Source organism: Tenebrio molitor, chromosome 2 (assembly GCF_963966145.1).
Source record: "Tenebrio molitor chromosome 2, icTenMoli1.1, whole genome shotgun sequence".
Classification (NCBI taxonomy): domain Eukaryota; kingdom Metazoa; phylum Arthropoda; class Insecta; order Coleoptera; family Tenebrionidae; genus Tenebrio; species Tenebrio molitor.
Window position 1 is genome coordinate 23,071,843 of NC_091047.1, and position 26,794 is coordinate 23,098,636.

The 26,794-nt window shown below is 36.8% G+C and overlaps 1 protein-coding gene and 1 long non-coding RNA gene across 3 annotated transcripts in view; one reads left to right on the forward strand and one right to left on the reverse strand.

The window, feature by feature from the left end:
* loco (locomotion defects) overlaps positions 1-26,794 on the forward strand; it is a 38,485-nt gene that overhangs the window by 8,463 nt on the left and 3,228 nt on the right. Inside the window, exons 2-4 of the mRNA XM_069039028.1 lie at positions 23,265-23,372; positions 25,234-25,842; positions 25,900-26,103. Coding sequence (XP_068895129.1) covers positions 23,265-23,372; positions 25,234-25,842; positions 25,900-26,103 — 921 coding nt within the window. The remainder of the gene's footprint in view (positions 1-23,264; positions 23,373-25,233; positions 25,843-25,899; positions 26,104-26,794) is intronic.
* On the reverse strand, positions 2,612-23,265 carry LOC138124118 (uncharacterized). Of its 2 annotated transcripts, XR_011157006.1 has the most exons (3): positions 22,942-23,265; positions 22,651-22,891; positions 2,612-3,118 (listed from the first exon to the last, which is right to left on the reverse strand). It is a non-coding gene; the product is annotated as an uncharacterized lncRNA (long non-coding RNA). The 2 variants fall into 2 exon arrangements; XR_011157005.1 differs by having other exon boundaries at positions 22,651-23,265.

The window sequence follows — 26,794 nt, forward strand, 5'->3', positions numbered from 1 at the left end:
GACTACCTCCGTGTTCTACAAATTGCAATCCAATGGAACTGGTCTAGAGGTCGAGAGGGCTTTAGGGACATGCGTTGTACCTTGATAAGAGCCGCGGTGCTCACTCGGGGAGCTCGATATTGCCCTTAATAAAGAATGGGAAAAATTTCTTGAGGAAATTCTTCACAATCTGATCCTCTGAATGTTAGTGAGGTTTAATGCTGTTCTGCCTGTTAGATGAAATCACACTGACTATTATTAGAACTCATTGTTAAGAATATAAATGGCAAAATTGAGAATAAATTGACTTTTTAATTTCCAGCACAAGTCAAAAATAAAATTTCTAAGAATTTTTGATCCTGTAAACTTTGTTTTTCTTAAATTAAGTACGAGTATACACGTGTTTCATGGGATAACTATTAATTTTTAGTCCATACGATATCACAATTCGACAGAAACTGTAATTAATTGTTTTGAAGAGTGTATTTTTAAGACTTACTATGAGTTAATTAAATCAAAATTAAAATGTTATGTTTTAAAAATAATATCGCAAGAGCAAAAAAAAATGCCATCAAGGATAGCTATGACACAGTCCATAATGCTCTTGTGCACAATAAGTTGCAGGGAAAAATGCAATAATACCTATAATTGTTTATTTGAATAACCCATTTCTTAATCAAAGACACGGCACTTTCTTTTTCATAGCTATCCTTAATGGTATTTTTTTTTTGCTCTTACGGTAGTAAAGAAAAATTCAAAAATAAAATACAGGGTGTTTCATATAGTTTCATAAATATTTTAACCAGTGGCAGATTCCGGTCTCAAAAGGCCCTTGACAATAAAATTTTGAGTCATACATCAAAAATTGGTAAAAATTACCATATCGCTTTTTTCACTATTAGTAAATGCCATTCTTCGCTAAATTATTCCACTTGACGTCCAATGTATAACAAATGTCATGAATGTCCTAACAGAAGCAAACAATTGTTGCTATAGAGAAAATATTGGTATTATAAAGTTCGGTTTAGTTTCATTTTGACAACAATGCCCGACAGTTTGTTTCAACGTAAAATATTTTCATTTATCTGCAGTTCTTAAAAGGTGGTAGGGACTTTGACATTTTTGTAAGAGTCTAGGGGTTGGAATCTACCACCGCTTAAAGTTTATATGATACTATATGAATCACCCTGTGTATGAATAAAACTAACGTTTGTTATATTATTATTATTTTTGATTATTATTGATGATTGACTGAGTGTATGCAACACAAAATACAGCAATTTGATGATTTGATGTATAGGCAATTTGATTGTTTTTTTTTTGTGTGCGTCAAAATAACTAATTTTAGTTATTTTGCTAATCACGGTGGTCGCATATTTGCATTAGTCTTAACACAATAAAAAAAGTCATTTGTTAAATACTCTGTATGTCTTGAAGCCCAAATTAATTTTTTGTAACATTCTCCGGGAAGAATTCAGATTTACTACATTTCTACATAATTTCAAAATAAAAGTGCTTATAATCGAGTGAAATTGTTGTTGACACCTGCTGCATGTTTGCGTTCGGTAGTTCAAATTACTCACTCGGCTGCGGTTTTGCGATAAATTCGCTAAACCCTTTGACGTAACTGAACATTAAACAAGGACAAAATTACACATTCTTTCAGAACAATTGCATCTGAATCATCGTTTAATGCATCAAAACAGATATAACAATATTTACCTGTCTCACGTGCACATGACGCATTATTTAGCAGCCGACATTGCACCTACAAAAGATCGGAGTTGCATTGTGCGAGGTTGAATAAGGCGGGCGGCGTCAGGATATTCATAGTTTACAATTATGAGTTGTTCCGGTCTTCTCGGAACGAGATTCTGATTCAGAAATGGTTAATTCACCCGTATGATAAACGATCTTAAAGCCAACATGATTAGGAAATTATCACAGTACTTACAGTAAAAAAATAAACAAAAATTGAGATAAACAGAGGATTTGTGTCAAACAAAACAGTGAATAATTAAATTGATACCTAGGGTAATAATAGTTATTTATTGCTTTCAACTGTCATAAATTCTCATTTTTCTCCTTTGTAAACTGCCTCCTAACTGCTCTAAAGCAAAAAATAGCAGATAACCAACAGTTGCCCTAGACAACACATTCAAAGTGACATTTCTTGAAAAATTTGTCAAAACTGTCAAAAGCAAATGCGAAATCATTTTTAAAAGATTTGAAAGCTTTAGGCACGTCGCGTCGTTTCAAACAATAAAAGTTTGTATGCAACTCGTTTCTGTGCAAATTGGGCTTTTCTAATTGCCCTCGATGCCTTAAAATCCTCGCTACGCTCGTATTTCAATCTGGCCTCTCGGGCAATTAGAAAAGCCCAATTTACACAGAACCTCGTTGCATAAAGCAATTAAATATAAATCCTGCGGGACTTAGGACAATAATATACATATTTGGCAAATCATTATTATCGTGTGATGATGCTAAGTTGGAGTGACATTAGTCACGATAGAGAATTAAAAATTGGGATCGAGTTTAATCGTGATATGAACTTTTTTTGGTCGAATTTACAAATTGACCAATTGAGGTTACTGGCTCATCACACCACTCCAGATTAGTAATTATCACATCCGAGACAAACAGTTTTTATTGTTTTTCTTTAGATAATAATCAAGATGTAAAAATACGAAGTCTCGCAAGGATGAATTAAATAATTGCGTTGCGCCAGCCGTTCTCCTTTTTTCGGTCCACTATCTCGAGGAATTTGGCACATGCATCGCATTTTCTGTTTTGTTCAATATTGATTGCAAAACGTAAGATTCTCGGTGCCCCCTCCTAGAGCTCGCGATCTTCCCGTATTATTTCTGAATGAATTCGAACGGCGTGGACGGTCACTCGCTGGTGGAAGTTGCGTAGCAGTGCTTCATCCATTCGAAGTGGTGGGTTCATTCCGATTTTACTGTCGTCGTCGAAGTAGTGCAGCTTGAAGTTTCGCCGCGAATTCGTGCATTTTGTCGACGAGTTATGGCGCGTTTCCCGTGTTTCACCACCTGTTGAGGGGTCCCCCGTGCTGTACCATGTGGCCCAAAATGTTCACCTCGCACTAGTTCCACTCGGACGAGTCATGGAAACATGCCTGTAAGTTTGAAACAGTACTGAATAATCGACGGTTATGGGCGAGGAGTGCGACATTTCGTAATTGGGATTGTAGGTTGGACGGTTAATTGATACCAATTGGAGTTTCAAGGGCGAAAGCGTTGTCGAGTTTCGTTCTTCATTGATGCTTGGTTAGATTTTTAGCGAATTCGAAAGTAGCGAGCGATTCAGCTTGTCGTTACCGTTTCTTCACCTTCGCGCCACCGTTGATTTTCCAGTGTGAAAGCGTCGCCGTTTTCAGAGCTCATCGCAATCCGGAGAATTGTGAGAAACTTGTGATATCATCGTGGTCGCAATTATTTTCATCACGAACGAAAAAATTGTGCCCGCGCCAGCACATCCTCCGAGTCCCCATTGTCATTTTTTAGTGTGACGCGCTCTCAAGCGCAATTAACAATAAATTAATCGCCGGAGTGTGATCGTCTGGAAGATATCTCGCCGAGTGCTTCGACGAAATTATCAATTTGGTCGGGTCATAACGTCGTGAGAGTCTCCGTCGCCGGTTGTAAATTCGTGGTATAATCAGCTTTTGCCGAAGAGCAAATTGCGCCTTGCGAGATTCTGATACTCCGGACTTTCCGGAGGTCGTCGACTGGAGAGTTGGGGGTGGACGCGGTCCGCTCGTGGATCGGCATGAATCAGTCGGAGCAAGCCGTCACGTCCGCCCTCCACGTCAGACCCCAACAGCGACGGGGCTTCCCGACGCCCGCAGACACAAATCCGGGAATTGGTCGGATGATTACCGATAAAGAGCTCGACAATCAGATTAACGAAATTGGTTGGTCGTTGTCGACGCTTTGTTCTTGTTGATTTTGCGATATTCCACGGGCAATAAAACTGTGACGTTCGACCGAGGTGATCGTCGATCGATGCTATCAGAGATGTACCCTTTTTTGTGCTAGTGGACCATCATTCTATTTTGATTTGGATGCGTCACAACGTGCGTCCACACGCATCGCACACAAAGCAATGTAAACAGAGAACATTTCATTCCGAGTATGCAGCCTTTGGGTTATTGTTGTGAAGCGAACGCTGCGGTTTTTTCGTGTACTGAAAAGGAAGTGACATTTGCCACAATTCGTCATGTTTTTTTATTGCGCGGAATTAATCGCATTTTTCGAACGAACCTGGACGAGGGACTGTGGGCTACACGTTTTGCGAAACGGCCGAATCACGCAGGAAACGTGACAACAACCCACGAACACAACAGTGAAGTTGTACAGGTGGAACGCGTCCGAAAAAGAGGGCGGAGAAAATGTTGACTGTCAAAACAATACTTTTGTTTATAGACTCGAGATAAACGAACGGTGTTGACGGAGTTGCCCGCAATCAATTCAATTTTTTATTGTTGCCAGATCGAATTGAAGATTGAAAATCTTCTGTATTTCTTCCCTCGAGACGTAGCTTGTTTATTTTTTTTTTTTTAATTAGAACATCGCATGTTCGTGCCCTTTTGTTTAACAAAAACTCCATTGTGAATTGATGTTATGTCGACCATCTTTATTTGTAATACGAATAACGTGCGAGCTATTCGGTTAAGATATTTGTGTGGAGCTTCGGGCCTGATATGATTGATGTAACAAATGTTATTGGTATGTATAAACTGGCTTCGAAGCTAAATCACGACCGAACAACAACTAGCCCTTGGGGTTGCGCCGTCTTTGCCATTTATTACACGTAACGGTATATTCCTTATAGGTCGTAATAGATGGAAAGATTATAATCAAGACTCGGTACTTTATGGTTGTGTGTAATTAAATTTTGTGAGGAACGTGAACGTTTTACTGGAACGCGGTGGTTAAACTTGCAATGCGGAGCATTTCGGAAACAACGATTTTGCTTAATTAACGAATACGTTTAAAGTAGTAGAATTTCAGCCTCGGACATTATTTTTCAAAACCACCGGAAGTCGGATATCAATATATCGGAGTGTGGTGAAAGAACGAGGGCGGGATGATAAATGATGATGAAGGATAGGTTGCATGTTTTCAAAATCAGTTTTTATACAACATAATCTTCTAAACGTTCAGTGCACTTTGTTCAGCGATGTTCTAAGGCTTTCATCACCACGGAAGGTAGTTTCTTTAAGGTATGCAAAATAGTCGTCGACAACGCTTGTGACCTCTTCATTGGATGAAAATCTCGGTCCACCGAGAAACATTTTTAGCTTAGGGAACAATTGGAAATCAAAGGGAGCCAAATCAGGAGAATAGGGTGAATACGGAAGCCAATCGTATTTCAATTGGTTTATTTTGGCCATTGCATAAACACAGGTGTGGGGACGTGCATTGTCCTGATGAAAAATGATTTTTTTATGCGCTAAACCGGGTCTTTTTTTGCGAATATGTATGTACTTTGATCCAATCGATCCAAAATATTAGCATAATATTCATCGGTTATAGATTGCCCTTTTGGAAGATAATCTACCATCAAAATGCCTTTTCCATCCCAGAAAACTGATGCCATTACCTTGCCAGTTGATTTCATGGTTATTGCTTTCTTTGGAGCCGAGCTACCACGTTCTGTCTATTGCTAGATGGATTGCAGTTTTGTTTCAGGGGTATAGTAGTGGACCCCGGTTTCATACCCAATTCTAGGTTAGAATATTGGACACCCACAGACAATTTCAATCGTCTGTCTTTCAAAACCATATCGTGTATGTGCGAAGATCAATATGGCTAAAAATCCACAAACATGTTTTATTTGAAGAGCTGTTAACAGCAAACTATTTGACAGATGGATTTGAATTTTTGAGCATTGCCTAATAAGATATAAAACTTTAAAACTGTTTATAATTTTCTCAAACTAGGGACACCTACGTGAAGGCTAGCCATTTATCATCCCGTCCTCGTACATATGTATTTTCAAGATGTGTCAAAACTGTAACGCTTCAAAAATGCAGCATTAATATTAAAATGTATGTATGCATAAAGCTTACAAATTTGTTTATATTTAAGACTCATGATAAATTTTGATTGAAAATGTGATTTTTGCAAGGTCCAGAAGTAATAAAGCAGATGTTAAAATTCTACCACATTTTAAGAAATTTACAAGTGTTTAGTTTCTGTTTTTTTAAATATACATACTTTAATTCATCCTTGTTAACCTCGTTGTTAACATTTTATAAAATGAACAAGATTGTGAAATGAAATTGGTACAGTTAGTTGTACTGTTGTTATTGACACTGACGAATTCATATAATTCTCGAAACTGATAATTAGAAATGAAATCTGACGGCATACACAAATAACATTCTTGATCACTGGTGGTGTGAATACAAATATGTATGGATAAGTGATAGATAACTGATAAGACTTAGCGCAGTAATAAAATAAAATATTTAATTTCGTTCGTAATTTAAAAAAGAAAACCTGCAGTAAAGTATGCTTAGCCGGTGATTTTTCTACATACGAGTATGTATCTGTGTAGGCGCATATTTTGTGGTGATCTTCTTTCTGTACCTCACAAGGTAGAGGTTTAATGAGACAATTATGATTTAAAAAAAAATCAGTTGTGACATTACTCATTTCAGTAATTTTGGAATGGATACATAGATATTCGGAATTAAGATATTTTTTTCACTACTAGTCTTAGAAGGCGTCATTATTGACTCTCGAACTGAACCCAGAAGTAGAATTTCTCTCCTACTAGTTAATAATTTTTTATTATTAACCAGTGGTTAATAATGAACAGCCGTCACCTAGCAACGAAAAATTTCCTTTGATTTCATTGGTTAACGTAGACAGACGATTTTCAATTTTCATAGCAACCGTTGAAAAATGAGAACTCGGATCGTCGCATCGGACAAAATAATTTAATTAATAATTATTATTAGAAAGGGTTTTAACGCATCTAAAAAATAATATATACGCCACGGTAGAGAAGACAAAATTTTAAGCCTCGCTTCGTTATTAAATAAACTACCTCGGCTTAAAAACATCTCTTCTCTACCTTGGTGTATAATTACTATTATTAAAATAAAATGTAGGAGTAATATTGAAGTTATATTTTTTGTTCGACACTGTCAGAATTTGAGAATTTTCTCCTGTGTGAACAGATTTTGATAAATGTCCCAACTTGTCAAACTTTAAGGGGCTCGTCGAACAAAAAAACCTTGTATTCAACTCGTTCGTGTGTAAATTGGGCCTTTTTTTGGCACTCGTGGGCCTTTAAAACGCTCGTTTCACTCGCGTTTAATAAAGGCCCACTTATGAGAAAAAAGGCCCAATTTACACGCGAACTTATTAAATAAACTTGTACTTGCCAGGGATATTTGAATACATAATCTAGAATAGGTGAGAATTTCAGATTTAATATCTGGAGTACATATACAGGATGACTGACGAAAAACCTTTGACGCTGTATCTTACTTATTCTTTATCCGATTTGAATAAATGACACATCAAATGAAATAGTTCGAAAAACACTTCATTATTATCCTATTCGATATTTTTTTCGACATCCATTTTTTGACAGGCGATAGCCAACTTTTTTTTCAAATTACATTCTATATATTTTTTTATTCGTTCTTATAAAGAATCTTCTTCTGACTATTCTTACATTAAAAAAAAATATATATATATATATTTTAAATGAAAAAAATTGAAAATCAAAAATCAAGTATGTAATCAATCTATTGTAGTTGCTCAAAATTTCTTCAACGCTGTTGCAGACACTGTCGATACCTTCTAGAAATGCCCACATTTGCATTCAGTAAAAAATTTCGGGGTCTTTTCTGACATACTCGCACTATCTTTTTTCTTAACTCTTTTTGGGTACCTGGTGGGGTCAAATAAACATTGTCTCGAAAGTTTCGAATGAATATAAAGAAATCCAATGGATTCAAATCTGGGGATCTAGCGGGCCATCGAATAGCTCCATGAGGACGTTCACCAAAATGATTTAAATGATTTAAAAATACAAAATTCATGCGTGCATTATGTGGTATGGCGCCGTCTTGATGAAACACGACTCTATTCAACACTGCTAATGGTATCTCATCCAGAAAATTGCTTATTTCGTTTGATAATAAATAATATGCTATTTTGTTTGATTGAGACTGCTATCAATAAAAAAGGGACCCACTAGTCCATTCTATCTCCAAAAATGCCACACCACAGGTTAACACTAAATCGTCTTTGGAAATTTTCTTCCACAGCAACATTATATCAAACTGTTTCGACAAATGAATACTCAGAGCTTACTTAGTCATTTGGAGCATTTAGAACAAACTTCTCTCTTGTTTATTTTGGTCACTTGATTTTTAAATGTTGTACATTTACCCTTTAATTTCTTGACTTTTGTTTAATGAATGGGTATAGTTCTTTGCATTTTTATATTCAGAAGACAAATCTCTACAATACCGAATAAAAAAAAATTTACAGTGCTATTTGAAAAAAAGAAGCTGATGTTCATCTGTCAAAAACTTATATTTTTTTTATTTAGTTGGTATTGAAGTGTTTTCAAAATTATTTCATTTGATATGTCATTTATTCAAATCGGATAAAAAATAAGCAAGATACAGCATCAAAGGTTTTTCGTCAGTCACCCTGTATGTAATATTAATTGAGGAAATTCGAATAACTCGAATAGAACGCCAGGAATAATAGAAAATTCAAAAATACCAGTTAGAATTTTTTTTTGAAAAACGTTTTTTTTTTCCTTTCTGAATTAATATTGCAAATTCCAAATAGCATCTGTATGTAAAAATTAATTCACATTTAAAATAGAATTTTGATGTGTTTTTACATTTTATTAATTAATTTAGATATCTGATTAATATTCGAATTACAGAACAGCGTTATTCGTCCCACCTCTAATTAAAATTATTAAACATGCATTATTACAACATAATAGACATTTTTCTAATTTTGACATATAAAGTGACACTTTTCAAAATTAATTGACGTTGGGAAACGTTACACTTTTCGTAACTGGTTACGAAAAGTAAAATCTTTCCTAACTGGTTAGGAAAAATTTATTGTATCATCAATTTGACACTGTCATATTTTTTGTTTTTAAGCAAAATAACCGTGCCTACTTACCTACTTGATATTTTAACACAATAATAATTTATTATTAATGAAATTCATTACTTCGTTTAACGTTTGAAGAAACTTTTTTTTGTCAAAATTAGAAAAAATCTTGTATGTAACACTTTAGGAAATGCAATTTTGTGTAACTCGTGTGATTTTGCGGGATCTCGCTGCGCTCGTCCCGCAAATATTCCACTCGTTACACAAAATAACGCATTTCCTAACTGGTTACATAAATAGCTATTATATGTATGTACATATTAAAATAATCTTGATTTATTATTCAATAATATTGTACAACAACAACAATAACAGAACAACATGTTAATACTGGTCCCTCCAAAAACGTAAATGGTATCTGAAATACATATGGTGAGTTCGTGTAGTCATTTTTATTCATTTGGAATCTTACTTAATAAAGAATATGGTATGAAAAGTTGAAATATTGAATCTTCTCAACCATTATTATCGACGCCATTTTTAAGTATCGAGTGTTCATTTAAATTTCCGGTCAAAATTGGCGTTGAAGAGTCGATTGTGAACGCATCAGCTGTTTAAATCTTACCTCAGTTTTTGCCTTGTTTGTGTTTTTACACGAGTGGTGCGTTCACAATTGACACTTCAACGCCAACTTTGATCCGGAAATGTAAATGATCACCCGATATTTGTAATCACTCTCTCACTCTTTTGGCTACGTTACTTCTTTGAACTGAAATAGAGTGAGAAATAAACTAACAAATTGTTATCCACGAAATACATGTGTTGATTTTAAGGGGCAAATGATCTTGCCTCTAACATATTAAAAGTAAACAAAAAGTGTGGCTTGAATATTATTTATCTTTATGGGGCGAAAAGTTGCTACATATATGGATTTGATAAAGTTGTTTACCGAGGAAATGTACACAGGTAAATTTCAAGAAATATGTATAGGTATGTACCACGTAAATGCTATGCTTTAAATTTAGCTAAATTTACAGAGAGAAACTTCTTAGTAGCTACAAAGTGTCGAAATGCGAATTTATAAAAAATATTGATAGAAGTCACATTCAAGGGCACTACGTCATTTGTTGTTTATATTCCCGAAAGATAGATACAAAAAAAAATGTGTACTGCATGTATGGAATTAGCTGGTAAACAACATTTAGAGCAAAGAACAATTTACTCGGAACACCTAGATCGATGATTTTATGTCTGTAAGAAAAGTGGTTTTTGGGTTACTTTAACGTTGATAAAGACGAACTACTTTAGGTGCCTACAATTTTTTTTCTCGACGACCATAATGCAGATTTTTCTGTGTTTTGGATTTTGGAAGATAACGTTTTCGGGGAACTCAGAACAAGTGTATTGATAATGTTTTGGGGTGTCGCAATGCCCCAAAATAATAGTTACGCTCCAAGAAATAACGATAACGGTTGAGGGTTAAATTAAGCTTCACGCAAGCGTGACAATATAACACAAAGTGGGGAATGTTTGAAATTATCCGCATTGATTGATGCTTCTCACCACAGAATAGATCCAGAAATTTTGTACCTCGTAAAATTATTACGACGCACAATGTGCCATTGTCGTCCTTTGTGACATCCCTATTTATGGCTGTTAATAAAATTTTACGAGATACATTGGCTCATGTCGGCCATAAAACAACACCACGAATTATTGTCGATCCGCCCATTAGAAAATTTTTAGCAAAATGTGACGATCGGAGCGCCATAAATGTCAGTCCGACACGTTATGCCATTACATAATCTCACGCTCTCACTATTTTTACGCCGACACCTGTCCATCATGTTAAAAACGAAAGAGATCTCTTGAACGGTCCGAAAAGAATAATAAGTAGCCGAAAAACTTTCTCTCTCAGAACGCAGCAGCATCAAAGTTGGGATCGGAAAACTGCTCCACTTCTCGCCGATCACTTTGCCTTGTCAAATCGAAAAAAGAATCGATTAGAATCGCAAGTCGATTGTTAGATCTCATTGTCACACTTTCTATGGTGGTGTCGTGTCGTGTTGAATCATCGACACAAGCCGAAGACATGTGGGGTTGTTGGTGCGTTAACACGCCTCGATTGTCCGTCATTCTCAATGGAGATCTAAAAATAGGAGTCTCTGGCGCCGTCCTTTGACGTTTTCGATGAAGGCGGCGTTTCATCGTTCCAATAAACTGGCAACGTGTCCCTAATTGATATTATTAAAAAACAAACTCAGATATGAATTTACATATCAGCTCTTGTAACGGATATGTTGCGGTTAGTGGCAGTCAACGACAGCACCGGTCACACGAAAGCAACTCCCAGGAACAAGATCTGGTACGGTACGGTACCGTAACGTACCGCAATATGATTTTCCGTAATGAATTATGTACAGTGCTCTCGTTTGGACACACAGCGATCCATTCTTCCTGTTTTCCGTCAGATGTTTACGGTCGTTTGCATTTACTGTTTAATGAAACTCAATTGCACTAATTGCTGTCACAATGTGAACGCGTCACTACAGCTAGTTGCACGTTGTGAAACAACGTCGGAGTCGGTTTTGTTGCGACAATTTCCCAAGCGGACAGGCGAAATGACACTTGTCCAAGATAAATCCTTTTACTTTTGTCGTGCGCACAACAGGCCATTTGTTTACGCTCGCGGTCAATTAATCTTCGAGAAACCGGCAACAATGAGATTTTTCTCTCGCGTTAATTAATTGTCCGCAAACAAGGAGAAGTGTACCTACTCGGTCGCAGGTGAAACACAAGGACGTGAACGCAACGAGAATGCTGTAAAATGTTGGTTTATTGCAATTTTACACTTGACGCGTGGTACTACCAATCTGGTGACCCCGTTACGACGTGGCTTGGTGTTAATAAAAATGAGCAGTTAGCGTAAATTGTTTACGCAAATAAAGAGTCCAAAGAAAATAACAACAACGGATGCAGTGACCCTCATCGAGAAGATTCTATTTCGAGATGTACCACCGCGAGAGGTACCGACTCGGTCGTTTCGCAATCGGGAGGAGAATATCGCAGGTACTGTGTGTTGTTGTGTTGCTGTTGATTATTTTCTAAAGAGTGTCGGAGGAAATGCGTCTGCAGAGAAACGATCACGTGATTCCTAATCAAATAGAAAAGCAATTAATGCCATTTATGATGTTGCTTACGCACGATGGACGTCAGAGATTCCCGCGGTAATTTCATTCTAATGCGGTGCGTTTCGATAATTATTACCTTCGACAATCCGCCATAAATAATTTAATAGTCAATATCAGTGGTGCACCACGTGATTCGTCAGTAAGCAGCGCGGTATCTATTTGTTTATTTGTTAATTGAAACGGAGCGTGTTTGGTTTTGTCGGTTCGACTTGACCTACCTGCAGATTTGTAAACGTTCGTTTCCGACCCACTTGAAACGCTTCCGAAGCACCAGGAGAAAGTCAGCGCTGTCGCCGAAAATGGAATCAGTCAAAGGTGGTTCGGAAGAGTCCGACAGGACGATTAATTCCTGCCTTGGGCGTCGAAGCGGCCCCGATTCGGAATTTCGTTGATTTATGAATCAAAAGTCGCTGAAACAGGCAGCTTGCGTAATTATGTTAATTAACGATCTAAATGAAAATCTGCGGGATGGTGAAATGTATCGTAAAAATCGAAATTTTATGGGCCTTAAAAGTGACATAACCGTGTTATGATCGGTGTGTTTGTTGATGAAGAGGGACATTGAAAATGTTGACCTAGTTTTGGGGTGTTCGTCAAGCTAGCAAAACCGGCAATCGAACGAGTTACATATTTCGAAAAGGTCACATTCTCCACTTTTTGCGAATTCACTATTTAAATCAACATTCGGTGAGGTGTCACGTGTGAAGACGCCACCTTTTTAAACAGAGCATCGTGTCTATTCAGAATTATGGTAAACAGTGCTAAACTTAGCATGCAGCACCGAATTTATATTCTGAATTAGTATTAACGAGTCAATAGATATTCCCAATAAAAAGAGTGAATAATGAATGCATTTTTGAAATAGTTGCCCACCATCGACTTCCGTTGGAAATTTCTCAAAATGAAAAACAAACTTTCCAAATTTCTAAATACGTACAGGGAATTTGAACATCACTCTCGAAAGCCGGCCTTTGTAAAAGTAACGGGTGTTTAGAAATAAAACTGATCTAAACCCCTACGAAAAAATAATGCGAATTAAGGACGTAGGTGCTTTACAATATCATACAGTTTAGTCAAGTGTCGTTTCACTCGCGTTTTAAAATTACCCACTAGTGCCAAAAAAGGCCCAATTTACACACGAACTCATTAAATAAACTACTATTCTATTGAGCTGATATCATTACCTACCACTATAGAGCGATGAGCCAGTAGAGGAGGACAATGAAGTGGAAACACCACTGTTGACGCTCGAAAAGTAGATATGTTCTTGTTAAAATGAAAAACAAATACAGGGCAAGTCACATAAGACTTATTTCTGAATTTATTTTGTACGCAACCAAAAATACCAATGACGCTGACCACTTGATATCGTGTATAGTGTGATTTAATTTAGTAATCATCGTAGGTATGTAATTTGGCTAAAAATGTCAAAATGACGTTATCCTGTCCTGATTAATGAAATCAAAAATTAAATTCATCAACTGTCATTTTGACATTACAAAATAAATTAAATCACATTATAAACGGTATCAAGTGGTCAGCGTCATTAGTATTTTAAGTTGCGTACAAAATAAATTCAATAATAAGCCGTATGTGACTTGCCCTGTACAGGGTGATTTTGTACAGATATTTTAATCACTAGCTACTGGCTTCATGTAGAATTCGGAAAAAATGTTTAAAAAATTCTATGTCAAAAAATAAAATGACATTTATTTTTTGAGATACAATTTTTTTTAATTGCTTTTAGTCTTCTACGTTGTCAAACAACATCGTAGGTAAAATTTAGGCACATTTCAAAAATACACCCTATATACAGGTGTCCCAGAACTCGCGCCCCAGAGAAAACAGACAAATGCCGACGACAATCTCGATTCTAAAAATGCAAACGAAGAACAATTAATGGCTTGCATAAGAGAGTTGTGAGACATCTAAGATCCACCAATTCCAGAAAGGGAACTCTGAGGTGTTAATGTGAATAAAATCGGTTGCTAAGTTTATAAATTGTCACAATTAAATAATGTCAGAATGACATGTCTGCTAAAGTGTCAACATCAACATGTTAGGTTAAGGCAGATGTCATTCAAGATGTCACATTCGCCATCGATCACATGAATCTATGTAGTATTTTTATTTTTTAAATAAAACAACAAATGGCGGTTCTGAAAACAACCTTGTTTATTCTAATGCACATGAGCTTATAGTACAAAACAGGAAGAAAAGGTATAACACAAGCCAAAAGGGATTATGAAACGAAAAGTAAATACAATCAGAGGAAGTGCTCGAAGTGGCCACCATTCATTTGCAAGCATAACCGTGCCAGTCGCAAAAGATTCAGTTTAGAATTCGCAACCATTTCAGGAGTAATTGTGGCAAAAGCTTCCTGAACGCAACTCCTGAATTGTTCTCCTGTAGCAATAAGGCAACAGGACCGCACAGGCCAATGTCGTGGACCACCACAACTTATCAATCGATGAGGATACTGTTGATCCAAAATTTCTCGAACTTGTCGACTGAAGTGTGGTAGTGCGCCGCGTGTTGAAACTAGCCGATAGCACAAAAAAGATGTGGAATGTCTTCAAGCAAATTGGAAAGTTCTGCATTCAAAAATTCTCCATTCAAAGGTCTGGGTGAATGTCTCGGGCTTACCTTGCAGGAAATTCAAAAGATCCTACCTAAAGAGGGAAGTTAGCTGACATGTAAACTAATTTCTATTGAAGACAGACCACACGATTCCCTAATAGACCAACTCACAAATTTGTATAAAATCGTTGCTGAAATGCTCTTGAAAATAGAGCATGTGGATTTACTTCATTTCTACATTCTCCGTAAATTATTATCAACATTTCCACATTCTCCGTAAATTATTATCAACATTTTCACATAATCCGCTGCAGAATACATGATGAAAGAGCACGGTTGACCACGACGGCGGTACTAAAGCGATTTGAAGTGATTTGAATGAAATTTTGACACTGGCGTTTCTCAAAAGCTTCATGGCCGGTCAGTTTATTGAAAACGTAATAAAATATGCAACCTAGCAACAATTACGGGAAATAGACCTGGATGGCTTAAAATGCTTTGATTGGTCGAATTAAACTGTTCTTTTCTTGAATACCGTTCAATACCCGTTTTCATTGGGATTATTTATTTGTCCTTTTATGAAGATTTCTCCTTTTTTCTCTGGGGCGCGAGTTCTGGGACACCGTGTATAATATTTTATAAAACATGATATACAAGGGTGTATTTTTAAAATGTGCCGAAATTTTACCTACGAGGTTGTAGGACAACGTAGAAAACTAAAAGCAATAAAAAAAAATTGTAGCTCAAAAAATAAATGTTATTTTATTTTTTGACATCGAATTTTTTAAATATTTTTTCCGAGTTCTACATGAAGCCAGTAGCTTGTGATTAAAATATCTACATAACTTTCAAAATCACCCTGTATGTATAAACAAAAATTATGCATATTATGGTAGACTTTTGTCGGACGCGCCTGTAATTTCTTATCTGCTTGCAACACCGGGAACTTACACTATATCGTGACTTGTAAAAAGTGAAAAGAAGATAAGATTCTTAAATGCGACGAGTTTAGTTTCTGCTTTTTGAGAAAATAAAAATTGCCTTTTTTCCGTGAAGTAAATGAAAATTTCAATGGTGACCGTTTTGTTGAACAATGTTGACAAATCCGTGAACTTAACGAAAACTACACTCATGCTATTGAAGAGTCTTTTCTATTTTTTTTAATTCCAGATTAGCGTAGAGGGAATGATTGGTCTTGCTTGCAATAAGACAGGCCTCGACAAAGTCTACGATAATGTTATTTTTGTTAAGACTGATAGTAAAAGTCAATTTCTAGGAGACAAAAATCATGACAGACATAAGAAATTGTTCGATAGAGAGTTTTCATTATGAATCGAATAAAAATCGAAAATTTTAAGAAATTTTGCATCTTTATCAAAATTATAATGTGTCAATATAGAAACAGTAACATTTGCTGTTCCAGTGATTTCTTCGGATTCCTTTGCAGAAAATTCTTCGATATTCATCTTCCCAAACAAACTTCTTCTCTACATAAAATTTCACTGTCAAGGATTTTTTTTTAATTTATCAAATTACTAATATGTAATTTAAAATTACTAAATTAATGTCAAATAAAGTATCAATAAATTAGGTTTTAAAAGACTACTTTTTCCTTTAATGTTACTTGGGTCGTGAAAAAATCGTGTATGTATACACCTCAAAAGAGTATGTTATTTTTTTCTCGGTACTTTGTATCTAACGATTGAGCCAATAGTGCCTTACACACATGTTGAAAAAGGGGCTAAAAGTTTTTCAGGGAAAGTTTGGGAGCCACCGAATTTTATGAAAAAAAGGGTCAAAAAATTATAGTAGACTTTTTTTGTTGTCATTTAATTCAAAATTGAATCACTTAACCTCAATTTAAATCACAAATGTCTTTCACCAACCTAGAGAAAATCAATATGGTTTTTGATCTATGGCGAAACCCGTGGACATTCAGAGGTAGCACGGTAAATCAAGGGTGAAAGGTTTCATCAAAGGATGCTTCCCAATGCACTTTGTAAACGTTGTGCAGCATCTTCGCGATTTCAGACGTTTCAAAAAGAATAAGCGTGATCTTGGCCGCCGACGAGAAGATCGCATTTTAGTTGCAGACGAAGAAATTCTTCACGAAATTGAAAACCAGCCACAAACAAGTACTCGGAGTCTTGAAAATTACTTGCGAGTTCAAGACGGCGCTCAGGAAATTCGTTAAAACTGCGCCATTCTGAAGTGGTTTCCGCTTTCTTGGACACGTCGTGCTGAAGCTTGCATTACAAACGATGGCAAGCATTTTGAGCAACTTCTTTGATGTTTCATTTTATGCTTTTACTCACAATTACAGTATTTTTTCTTTGGTGTTGTCTTTGTTGTTTTCTGAATAAGTTGCACTACTTTATCGTCACTACAAATTTTATTAAAAGTTCATGATGAAACTCAAAAACTTAAACGATAAAAGTTAAACATAATCTCAAATGACCTAGAAATTTGACTTTTTAGGTTGGTCGTACGTCAAAACTACCGGCCAAATTTGAAATTTTTCAGCGTTTCCCAAACAAAGTTAAAGTGATTTCTTTAATTCTCTCGTAAACCATTGACATTTGTGTAAGGCAAGTTGGGTTATTTTGCCTTCTTTTAACATGTACTACCTTAGGTTAAAATATCTGCACAACTTTTGAAATCGGACTTTTTATTGGCTGAAAATTGAAAGCAAGAATTTGGTTAAATCAACAAAAGAAATCAAATTCGATATGTCCATAGTTTTTTTAAATTATAAATTTAATAAAACGTCCTTATTATTCAAATGCTCACACTGGTGATCCACCTTAAATATTTTTGTTTTAAAAATTGGAGGTTTCAATCATTTAAAAAAAAAGTTTGTTTGCTAATTGTGTTTTAACGTTTTTCTTGTGTAAACTTCGACACTGTCATCTTTTGCGTCGTTATTAAGAAATTAGGAAGCAGTAAATCAATTAGGATCAAATTGCATTTGTTTTTTGTTCTGTATAATATACTTTTCGGCGATAATAATAATAATATACGTTTATTTAACATATAGATTCAATTGCAGAGACTTGCTAAAATGAAACAAAGACCACATTTATTACTTTGAAATATGTATATTATAATCACACCGTTATCGTGGCACACGCGTGACGTGGGGTCGCAAGATATCTTGTTAAATAATCGATTTCAGATTACTCAAGATAACGTGCTGCTCGCGATTGGCGCCAATAAATAATCTTCCGGTTGTGACGAATTTTTTACAACAAATCTAGAGGACTTGATAAACTCCACTCCCAGCTATACTCAAGATTCGAACCTGCACTGCAGAAAAAGCTAGAAAAGCGTAAACCAAAAAAACCGATTTTTTGAAAATCACCAATCACCGTTACGGTCTCTGCGTTTTCCTTGTACTTTCTCGAACGGAGGAAAATTTATGAGAATCGTTTGTGGGTGTGTCGGTTCAATCGCGTCAAGATATGTAGAAGAAACCAAACAACGAAAGCTTTTCGCCGTTATTGTCACGTTTGTCATCGTCGCTTTCTCGTGTGAATTCTTGCCACCGACCAGACACGGTTTTGACGAAATCATCCAATTTTGTTCTCGCCCACGCTGTTTACAAAAGTCAAAGCCTCAATGTTTACTAGTTTATCACCAAAAGTCAACATCAAAAACTAAAATTGATCAGTCAATATACTTATCTGAATTATTTTTCCTTCCGAAATTTGTTTGGATTCCAACAGAACGCTATAAACCTATCTTCACCTGTTGACGGTTTCGAACCCACCTGACTTGACCGTTTTAATTCTCTGTATTCCAACTGTTGCGTTTCGTACTGACGTTGTGCGTACTATTTCTGTATTGTTACCCGAAACATTTACATCCGCCGTTGTGGCCGCACTTTTTTCATTCATACGAGTCAGTCAATTTGGCCGGATGAAAACGGCAGTGTTGGTGTTCCAATGATCTTCGGGTGAGTTGTTCGTTTTACTTCGAACTCGATTGTTTATTTGACCGTCCGTCCACACCTTCCCGACTCGTAAAGTAAATCAGTTCCTTACGTAATTAATTGTAAAGCAGATTTCTATTATCGATTTGATTTGAACGTTGTTGTGAGAACACGACCGGCGAACCTACTCCAGCGTTGATAAAACAATACCCAGAAAGGAAACAACAGTGACAGCATTAATAAATTTGCGGCATTACTCAGATTCACTTATAATTGCGGCGCGTCATGCCTCTTCAGGAATTCCTCAGATAAGGAATTAACTCTAAAATAGATTCGGTGTTTTGTTTTGGAAAATAAACGGAATTGCAGCTCACAATTCGTTTTGTGGTGCGGGAGTGTCTTCCTCCGTGTGCGGACGAATCCGCCGGGATGATGTCTCGGTTTAAATTTAGCCCGATCTTGTAAATTAAGTCAACAAATAAAAATTTTGTTTATCATTATGTTTCCGCACAAACAATGAACCGGGATTAGCATTTAATTAGGGGCCTTCGCGAGGCCACCACATTTTCTTCTGGTGCGCCGCTCGGAAAAGTCGCTCATCCCCGCGAGCATTTTCGTTGTTCGTGCGACGTGTAAATTTGTTTATAGATTAGATTAGCAGGTCTCGTTTTGCATTTTTTTTTTTGTGTTACAGTAAGTGCGCAACATCGTCACAAGACGGATGCGCTGCTGCCGCCGTTGATAAGTTTTCTGTTCGCGAAAATATCTCGAAAAATTTGGTGGGAGCGTTCGAACAATGCGCTTCTCTGTGCTGCGGTAACAACAGTTTCGTTTTTTCCGATGGATACCTTATCGAAAGTTTACAATCACATCGTTTGTCAGTTGCTCTATCACGGAACTGGGTGAGTTTTTCCGAAAAAAAATTGTATCGAGGGGGGCGGCGACAGCTTGACGTCACGATGCAGGGCAGATTGTCGCCGACGACCTTACATAATTCTATTTTTTTCCTACCGGAATAATAAACACACTTGTGGGTGCCGATGTTAAAGATAATAAACAAATTAGAACGCCCGCTCGAGATAACGGCCATTTGAATATCACATGATCGCATTTCGGAATTTGCAATATGACCGAAACAATCTGCCCGCGTGAAGTACCAATTTTGTTAATTGGATGGTAGGTGGCAGAGTCGGATTGTGTTAAATTTATTCGTTTCGTACGGATCTTTCTGGGTAGGTTTGTTACACCTTCACTTTCGCCTTCTAGCGTTTTCCTAATTATAAATTCAAAATTTTCGCAATCGTCAAGTTGAATAGACTTGATACATCATCGACAGGAAGAATTTTTACCGACGGGAAAACGTTCAGTTTTCGGTGTAGTTGGGGGGTGCAAGGGAATTGTGAACTAAAATTGCTTATTTTTAATGGTCCAGTTCTGACCTCCAGAAACAATACATATATTTGAAACTTGTTAAAATAGCAATCGGACGGCGTTACGGTCATATATTTCGAATTTTATGCATATTTAAAAGTGTATCGATGATTTTCAATTTGTTCAAACGGTACTTGCCAAGATAAAGTATTAACGAATTGACGTGTTTTTAAGACAATGTTAACAGTCTTTGTGCATTTTTCTTTGATTTTATTTCGCACGCAGATTCATTCCGGAACAAAAATAAATGCGTTTTTTTTAAAATCCTGTGTTGTAGTTAAAAATATTTGAAAATCTTATCTTTATGGCATTGTTTATGATGATCTACAAGTTACTCTCTGACTGTACACTTTCTTCGTGGAAAAATATTTAATGTGGATGTTATTTTGCAATAATGATATTTTTATTTGTCGTAGGATCAGTCTTACACCTAACGGCATATTTGTGTCTAAAACTTTCGCTTTTTTTTTAATTTTGCATGGGTCAAAAAATTAGACTTTTTTTCATTTCGCTATAATCGTCAATTTTTAGAATTTCCGGATACCGCTTTAGAGACACATTTTTGAAACCCTATTCTTTAAGAAAAACTATTCAAAAAAAAGAGTACCTACCTATACTCCATTCGCCCAACAGGTACAGTAATAAAACAGCCCTCTAGTGGCCGCTATTTTTTACAGGAGGTTGCGATTGGCTTATTAAAAAAATGCGAAAATTCTAGAAAGTCGACCTACACAGCCAAAAATTAATTGACGTCATTCGTCTTAACTTCACTTTGAGAGTCTTCATGTTTGCTTCCCTTTAAATTTTTGATTTAGATCTCAAAACAGTCTTTTTAAGATTTTTTGCTTTTCCACTTGTTACGTGTAAGGTTGACATCAAATAATGTAAAAATGTTGATACAATTTTTTTGAAATTATTTTACCCGTGATGAATCAATCTTTCCCCGCCGAAAACCAGCGAAACATTTCTGTTACCGATAAAGGTCGTATTTTAATTTTTTTGCACAAGAAAACAGCCCTTTGGCATAACGTACGTATGTTAAGCATGAAAATTCTACACAATATGAAATAAGATCATTGCTTCAATAGATTTCGGGGGAATGGAAAATTCCGCACTTCAGTGACTGCAACATTTTTTTCAGGCTTTCTCAATCCCACCAGATTCTTATAAGAACTTGCTTCATCGTGAAACAGGCTTCGTCGTGTGCCTTTTTGCATAGTTCACCCCTGACCCTTTTATTAAATTACAATATCTGTTCAGCGTCCCGACTTTACAATTTTATAAAGAATTCCAAAATGTTTGTTGTTAATGTTTTGGCAAACTTAATTTATTAATTGCTTAACAATAAAATTGTAACCATAAAAAATCCTATTTTACCGATATCTAATGTTTTTGTTGTCTGTGTTGTAATCAAAACAGTCAAGGATTTTTATCATCACTTTGGTATTGCGAAATTTATCGAATCGTCAAAAAACACTGAAGTATTCTCACCTGTTTTAGAAAAGGAAATCTCTGGAACGTCGACGTTTTAATACATTTTGTTTGACATTTGATATTTCTCGAATCTCAAAAAAAAGGGATTAGCCAATTTTAATATTCTCTGCCGTGAAATAAATTTGTTTAAACTTGAAAGCATCAAGCCGAGGAACAACGACCGAATCGGGATCTAATTGATCTAATTGAAAAGACCCTCGTCGGTGATAATTATTACAAAACCGACTTCGCTGTTAAGGTCGTTAACTATGCAGATTTTAAACTTTTTATTCGACTTGTGATAACACATTCGTTGTGATCGCGCCAATCGAAATTCAACATACCATGACTGACCTAAATCACGATCGCTAAGGCCAATTTTAACGTTGCCGATCGTAAATGGCACGATTTTCTTGAGCAATATAAGAATCACCATTTCTAAAGGATTTGTTTGTTGGAATTGCAGACCGTAATTTAATACCTACATATTGCCGTATCTGTGTACAAAGAAAAAAATATGAAAGTTACACTTCCGCGCTGATAGCGGCCATTTTTCAAGGAGATTACCCAGAGTGCATTTATTTTATACAGTCACTGGAGCCTTTTTCTTAATAAATATTTTGTGTGGTTATCGTTTTATTTGTACAAACGAATAAAAGATAAATAATTCAACAATTCCAAGAAACAAGTTCCCCGGAAAATAATAATCCGAGGCTCGATAAGCCACCATCAATTAATTCCTCATTGCCCGTGGTTCGCTCTCGGATATTTGGAAATGAAGTCTGAACGATTGAAATTGTCATCATCTCGCGACCTAGTTGCAGTTATCACGCAAAAATTGCGATAGCGCGAAATGTACCACCATTGATTGAAACTATAAACCGTCGCGTCGCGTCTTCCACTCCTGCTTGTATTATTTACCAAAACTCACCTAACAGTAGACTAATTGATGGGGTTGCATGTGGTGTAGCGATGGAAACAGTATTGGTACGGGGCTGGTGGTGGCGCTCAGACCTCCCTTCAAACGCTTCAACGGCTCCTTCCGTCGAAGTGGCTCTCAACGATTGCCGAGACGACCCGCTTCGCTTCTTGCCCAGTCTGAAGTGGTCGTGCCCCAGGTATTTGACAAGATGCATGCTATGTTGTACACAAGTCAGTCACATTGATCACGCCTAGAAATTATCAAAAAATAATCTCATTTTTATCGGCGTTCATTTCTAACATTCAGTCAGTCTTATCAAAAATGTGCGAGCTGCTTGCGTGTTATGGATTGTCTCAGAAAATATCCTTCACTAAATCTTCTCATTTCAAAGGTAAATTCGACGGTCCAGTAATGCGTAAGTAGGTATGAATGTGGTGATACGTCACGGCATCCATCTATTAGTTCCAATTAAGCGTCTGGTGCGGACAATTGACATGTTATTCGAGCACGAGGGGCCTCTCTCTCTCGATTGTTTCATGTGATGGAACTGCAGCTGCACTCGACGCTCTTTTCACACGGTGGAGATGCCTGCCATCACTCATTGTGCGTTTCTTGGTTCGCAGTGTGAAGAAAATGGTCCAGCCAAGGGTAACTGTTCGGAAGGGCCCGCCGGTTGGGCTTCGTCCTTCGAGAAACTCCTGGAGGACCCGCTGGGGCTGCACACGTTCGCCGTAAGTGACCAAATCGCCGATTTTGTCGGAAAAACGAAAACGGTGACGTGATTTGATTAGATTCGAAACGTACGTTTGAAAAGTGCCGTTCCGAGTAAAGACGCACCAGGAAAATGTATTAATTAGTGCTTTTGTGAACGAACAACTTTCATTTTGACCTGTTTTTCGCATTTAAAACGTACAGTAGTCTACTATCTCTCGAATTATGTGATTAAGTTACAATAGCTTTTGTGTTTTGTAACACCTCCCACGATATTTTTCCGTTGACAGGATAATTAACAATTTGTTGTGTGAATTCATTAAAACAAAAATAACTTGGAACGGGTTACATGCGAGTAAGTGCAAGAGCTTGTAATCTTGTGCATCTCCAGTTTTCCACAATGACTTCAAATTCATTATCTGGTGTAATCAATATAATCAACAAAAAAAGGCGACTATAGAAAACTTGATAAACTATCGTCACCTGTAATTTATTTAAACAGTGATTTTCTTTTGTTGAAATGGCAACGCACAAAACGGTGACTAGATTTAGCAAAAAGAACCTTATTTGTTTTAACAAAACCTCTCATCATCGTATCTCTAAGTAGCTACACCTTACGTTTTCAGATGTTTCGTTTTCCATAGCCGCCTCTTTCTTACCGATAGTATCGTTGGATTAAAACGTTTTTAAATTCTGTTTAAAACAATATAGTGTTTGTTGAGTTATAAAAAATGTTATTCATTGATTTGGCACGACAATCATCGCTTTTTCTAAGACTAAGACTAGGACTGACAAGATACACGTGACGTCCGGTATACCTCAAATTTGACATTTAAAAAATCTGGAAGGCGTTTGTGTTTAATCTATGTACATATCTTGACAGTACATAGTTGTAAGGAAAGAGTCGGTTCTGATGTTGATTTTATGCCCATGGGCAAATTTTCAGAGCAAAATTTGAAAATAAAGTATGTATTTGTACCAAGATTGTTACTAGAACTTTTGTCAATCATATTTTCAGTTTTTTGACAACCAGCACCGTAATAACATTATTGATAACTCAATGAATATATTTTTTCTCATATTGTGCAAACATTTTGGTAAACACTGTATAAATTTCAATTAAACAAAGCCCGTTTCTTGAATGAGAATGTTAACTGTCGTAAGGAAGATGCTTATCGGAGGAAATCTTTTTCAAGTCTGTACCACTCCAGAAATTATCCAACAAAAAAAATCAGTAAACAGCTACCATTAAAGAAGACATTTATTTACATACTCTTTTTGGAAGAAAACCGTTTGAGATGTAATATGTTTAGTAACAATTTATAGTAGAATGTTGAAAATAAATCCTTTTTGAAAAGAGAAAAGCATAAAACAAATTTTATTTGAAATATGACTTGAAGCAACATTAGGTATGTAGGTATGTACTTTTTTTCACAAAAAAAAATATTGGGGTTTTGTAAGTACATAATTTTACGTCTCGTATAAATATGTATTTTAGAAAGTTTTGAGGTTTAAATTAGCTAAATTGCATGATTTGCGAAGGCAGTTAATACGTGGTTAATTATAAATAATGAAAAGAAGAGGTCACAGTACAAAACCTTGAGCAACTCCCAAGGTTACTGGAACAGAAATAAATTCACGATGACTCTTTGTCACCACCGGTTATAGGTGATGGGAAAGTAGAATCGACAAAACTCTTTTCCTTTGAAACTTCTGGTGCCATTTTGTATTGTTCATTTGCAAAAATTAAAACAGGAATTCTAACGGTGATTCAATGTTACTTTTTTTTAATGTAATTTTCACATCCAATTTCTTAGTTCTTAACATTGTTTTCAACGCGTTTAATTTCACGTTCAACTAAACGAAGGTCTCCTTTGGCAGGAATTTCTGAAGAAGGAGTTCAGCGCCGAGAACATCTACTTCTGGACGGCATGCGAGCGCTACCGTCGACTCCCGGCTGGTCCGGAACGAGTCGCCGAAGCCCAGAGAATATACCAGCAGCACCTGCGCGTGGAGGCCCCCGAGGGCGTGAACGTGGATTCGCACGGGTGCCACTGTCCCGAACAGTCCCTCCAACAAGCCAGCAGCGCCCTTTTCGACCAAGCCCAAAAGCAGATCTTCAACCTGATGAAGTTCGACAGTTATCCCCGCTTCCTCAAGTCCCAGCTGTACAAGCGGTGTCTCTCGGGCGAGGTGGAGAAGCCGCAGTTGGACGCCGGACTCCTGCTGCAGCCCCCCAGCGCGACCACGCCCACCAAGCTGAAGAAGTCGCTGAGCAACGCCGAAGACCGGAGACGGAAGTCGCTGCTGCCCTGGCACAGGAAGAACAGGTCCAAGTCGAAGGATCGAGGAGAGTCCGAGTTCAAGCAGAACAGAGTCGATATTATTACCAGCAACGAGAGCGTTAACGGGAAGATGGGGGGCGGGAGTGATACTCATAGTAGCAAGTCGTCGTTGACGTCTTTAGATTTGGCCATCGGTTCGACGCAAGTAAGGTTTGCGTGGTGGTCGTGGTGGATGTGGGAGTGATTTTGTTTTTCGTTGCAGGATTCGGGTAAAGGAACTCATAACGAGATGTCGTCGTCGACTGTTGCTAGGGGTCCGTTGTGTAGGGTACTGTTGAGTAACGGAAGCACGACTGTAGTACCAATTAAATCGTCGGAGACTATCCAGCAGTTGGTTGCGCGGTTGTTGGATAAGCGGGGACTGATGTACTCGGCGTTTGAAGTTTACACTGATAAGCATCCCAAGGTTTGTTCATTTTTTTTTTACGCGGCGCTAATAACTTCACTCGTAATCACTTTATTTATTTTTTGTTTAAAATTTCAACTGGTCATAGACTCGGCTTGTAATACGTGTTTTTCACAGTATTTATTTCCATTTTTCGCATCGATCAACGACAACCACAGATGGTCTTTAAATTACCGTATTCACCCTCCGCATCCGACACCAATTCTGTTCCTGTTTAATATTATTGTTGTTTTACGTTTGTTTTTTTCATTCAATTCTGACCGTCTGAAGCATAAGTAAATGAACAATAATTGTTGAAACAAATAGAGAAGTGTCAAGCTACAGGCAAGTTGTTAGTATTTTGTAATTAATTTGAGCAGTCCATTTTAAGTGTTGAGGCGGTCCTTGCAAAATGTTCTAAAACTGAAGTAGTTAACAATTTTCGAAGAAAAGCTTCAATCAAATGTTACGAAGAAGGAAAACCTGCCAAAGACTCATCAAAAAGCGTACTTGGGGGGAAATTGGATGCAAAAGAAATCGGATCAAAGCATCTCAACGACGGATGGTATAAAAACCACAAAACGAAGGGTTTTTCAGTGTAGTATTTCCAGAAATTTGAGACAAGAAGTTTTATAATATTTCAAAAAAGTAAAATCACTAAAATTCATTGAGAGGCAGCTCAATCACAATGATCTGTGCAAAATGCAGAAAA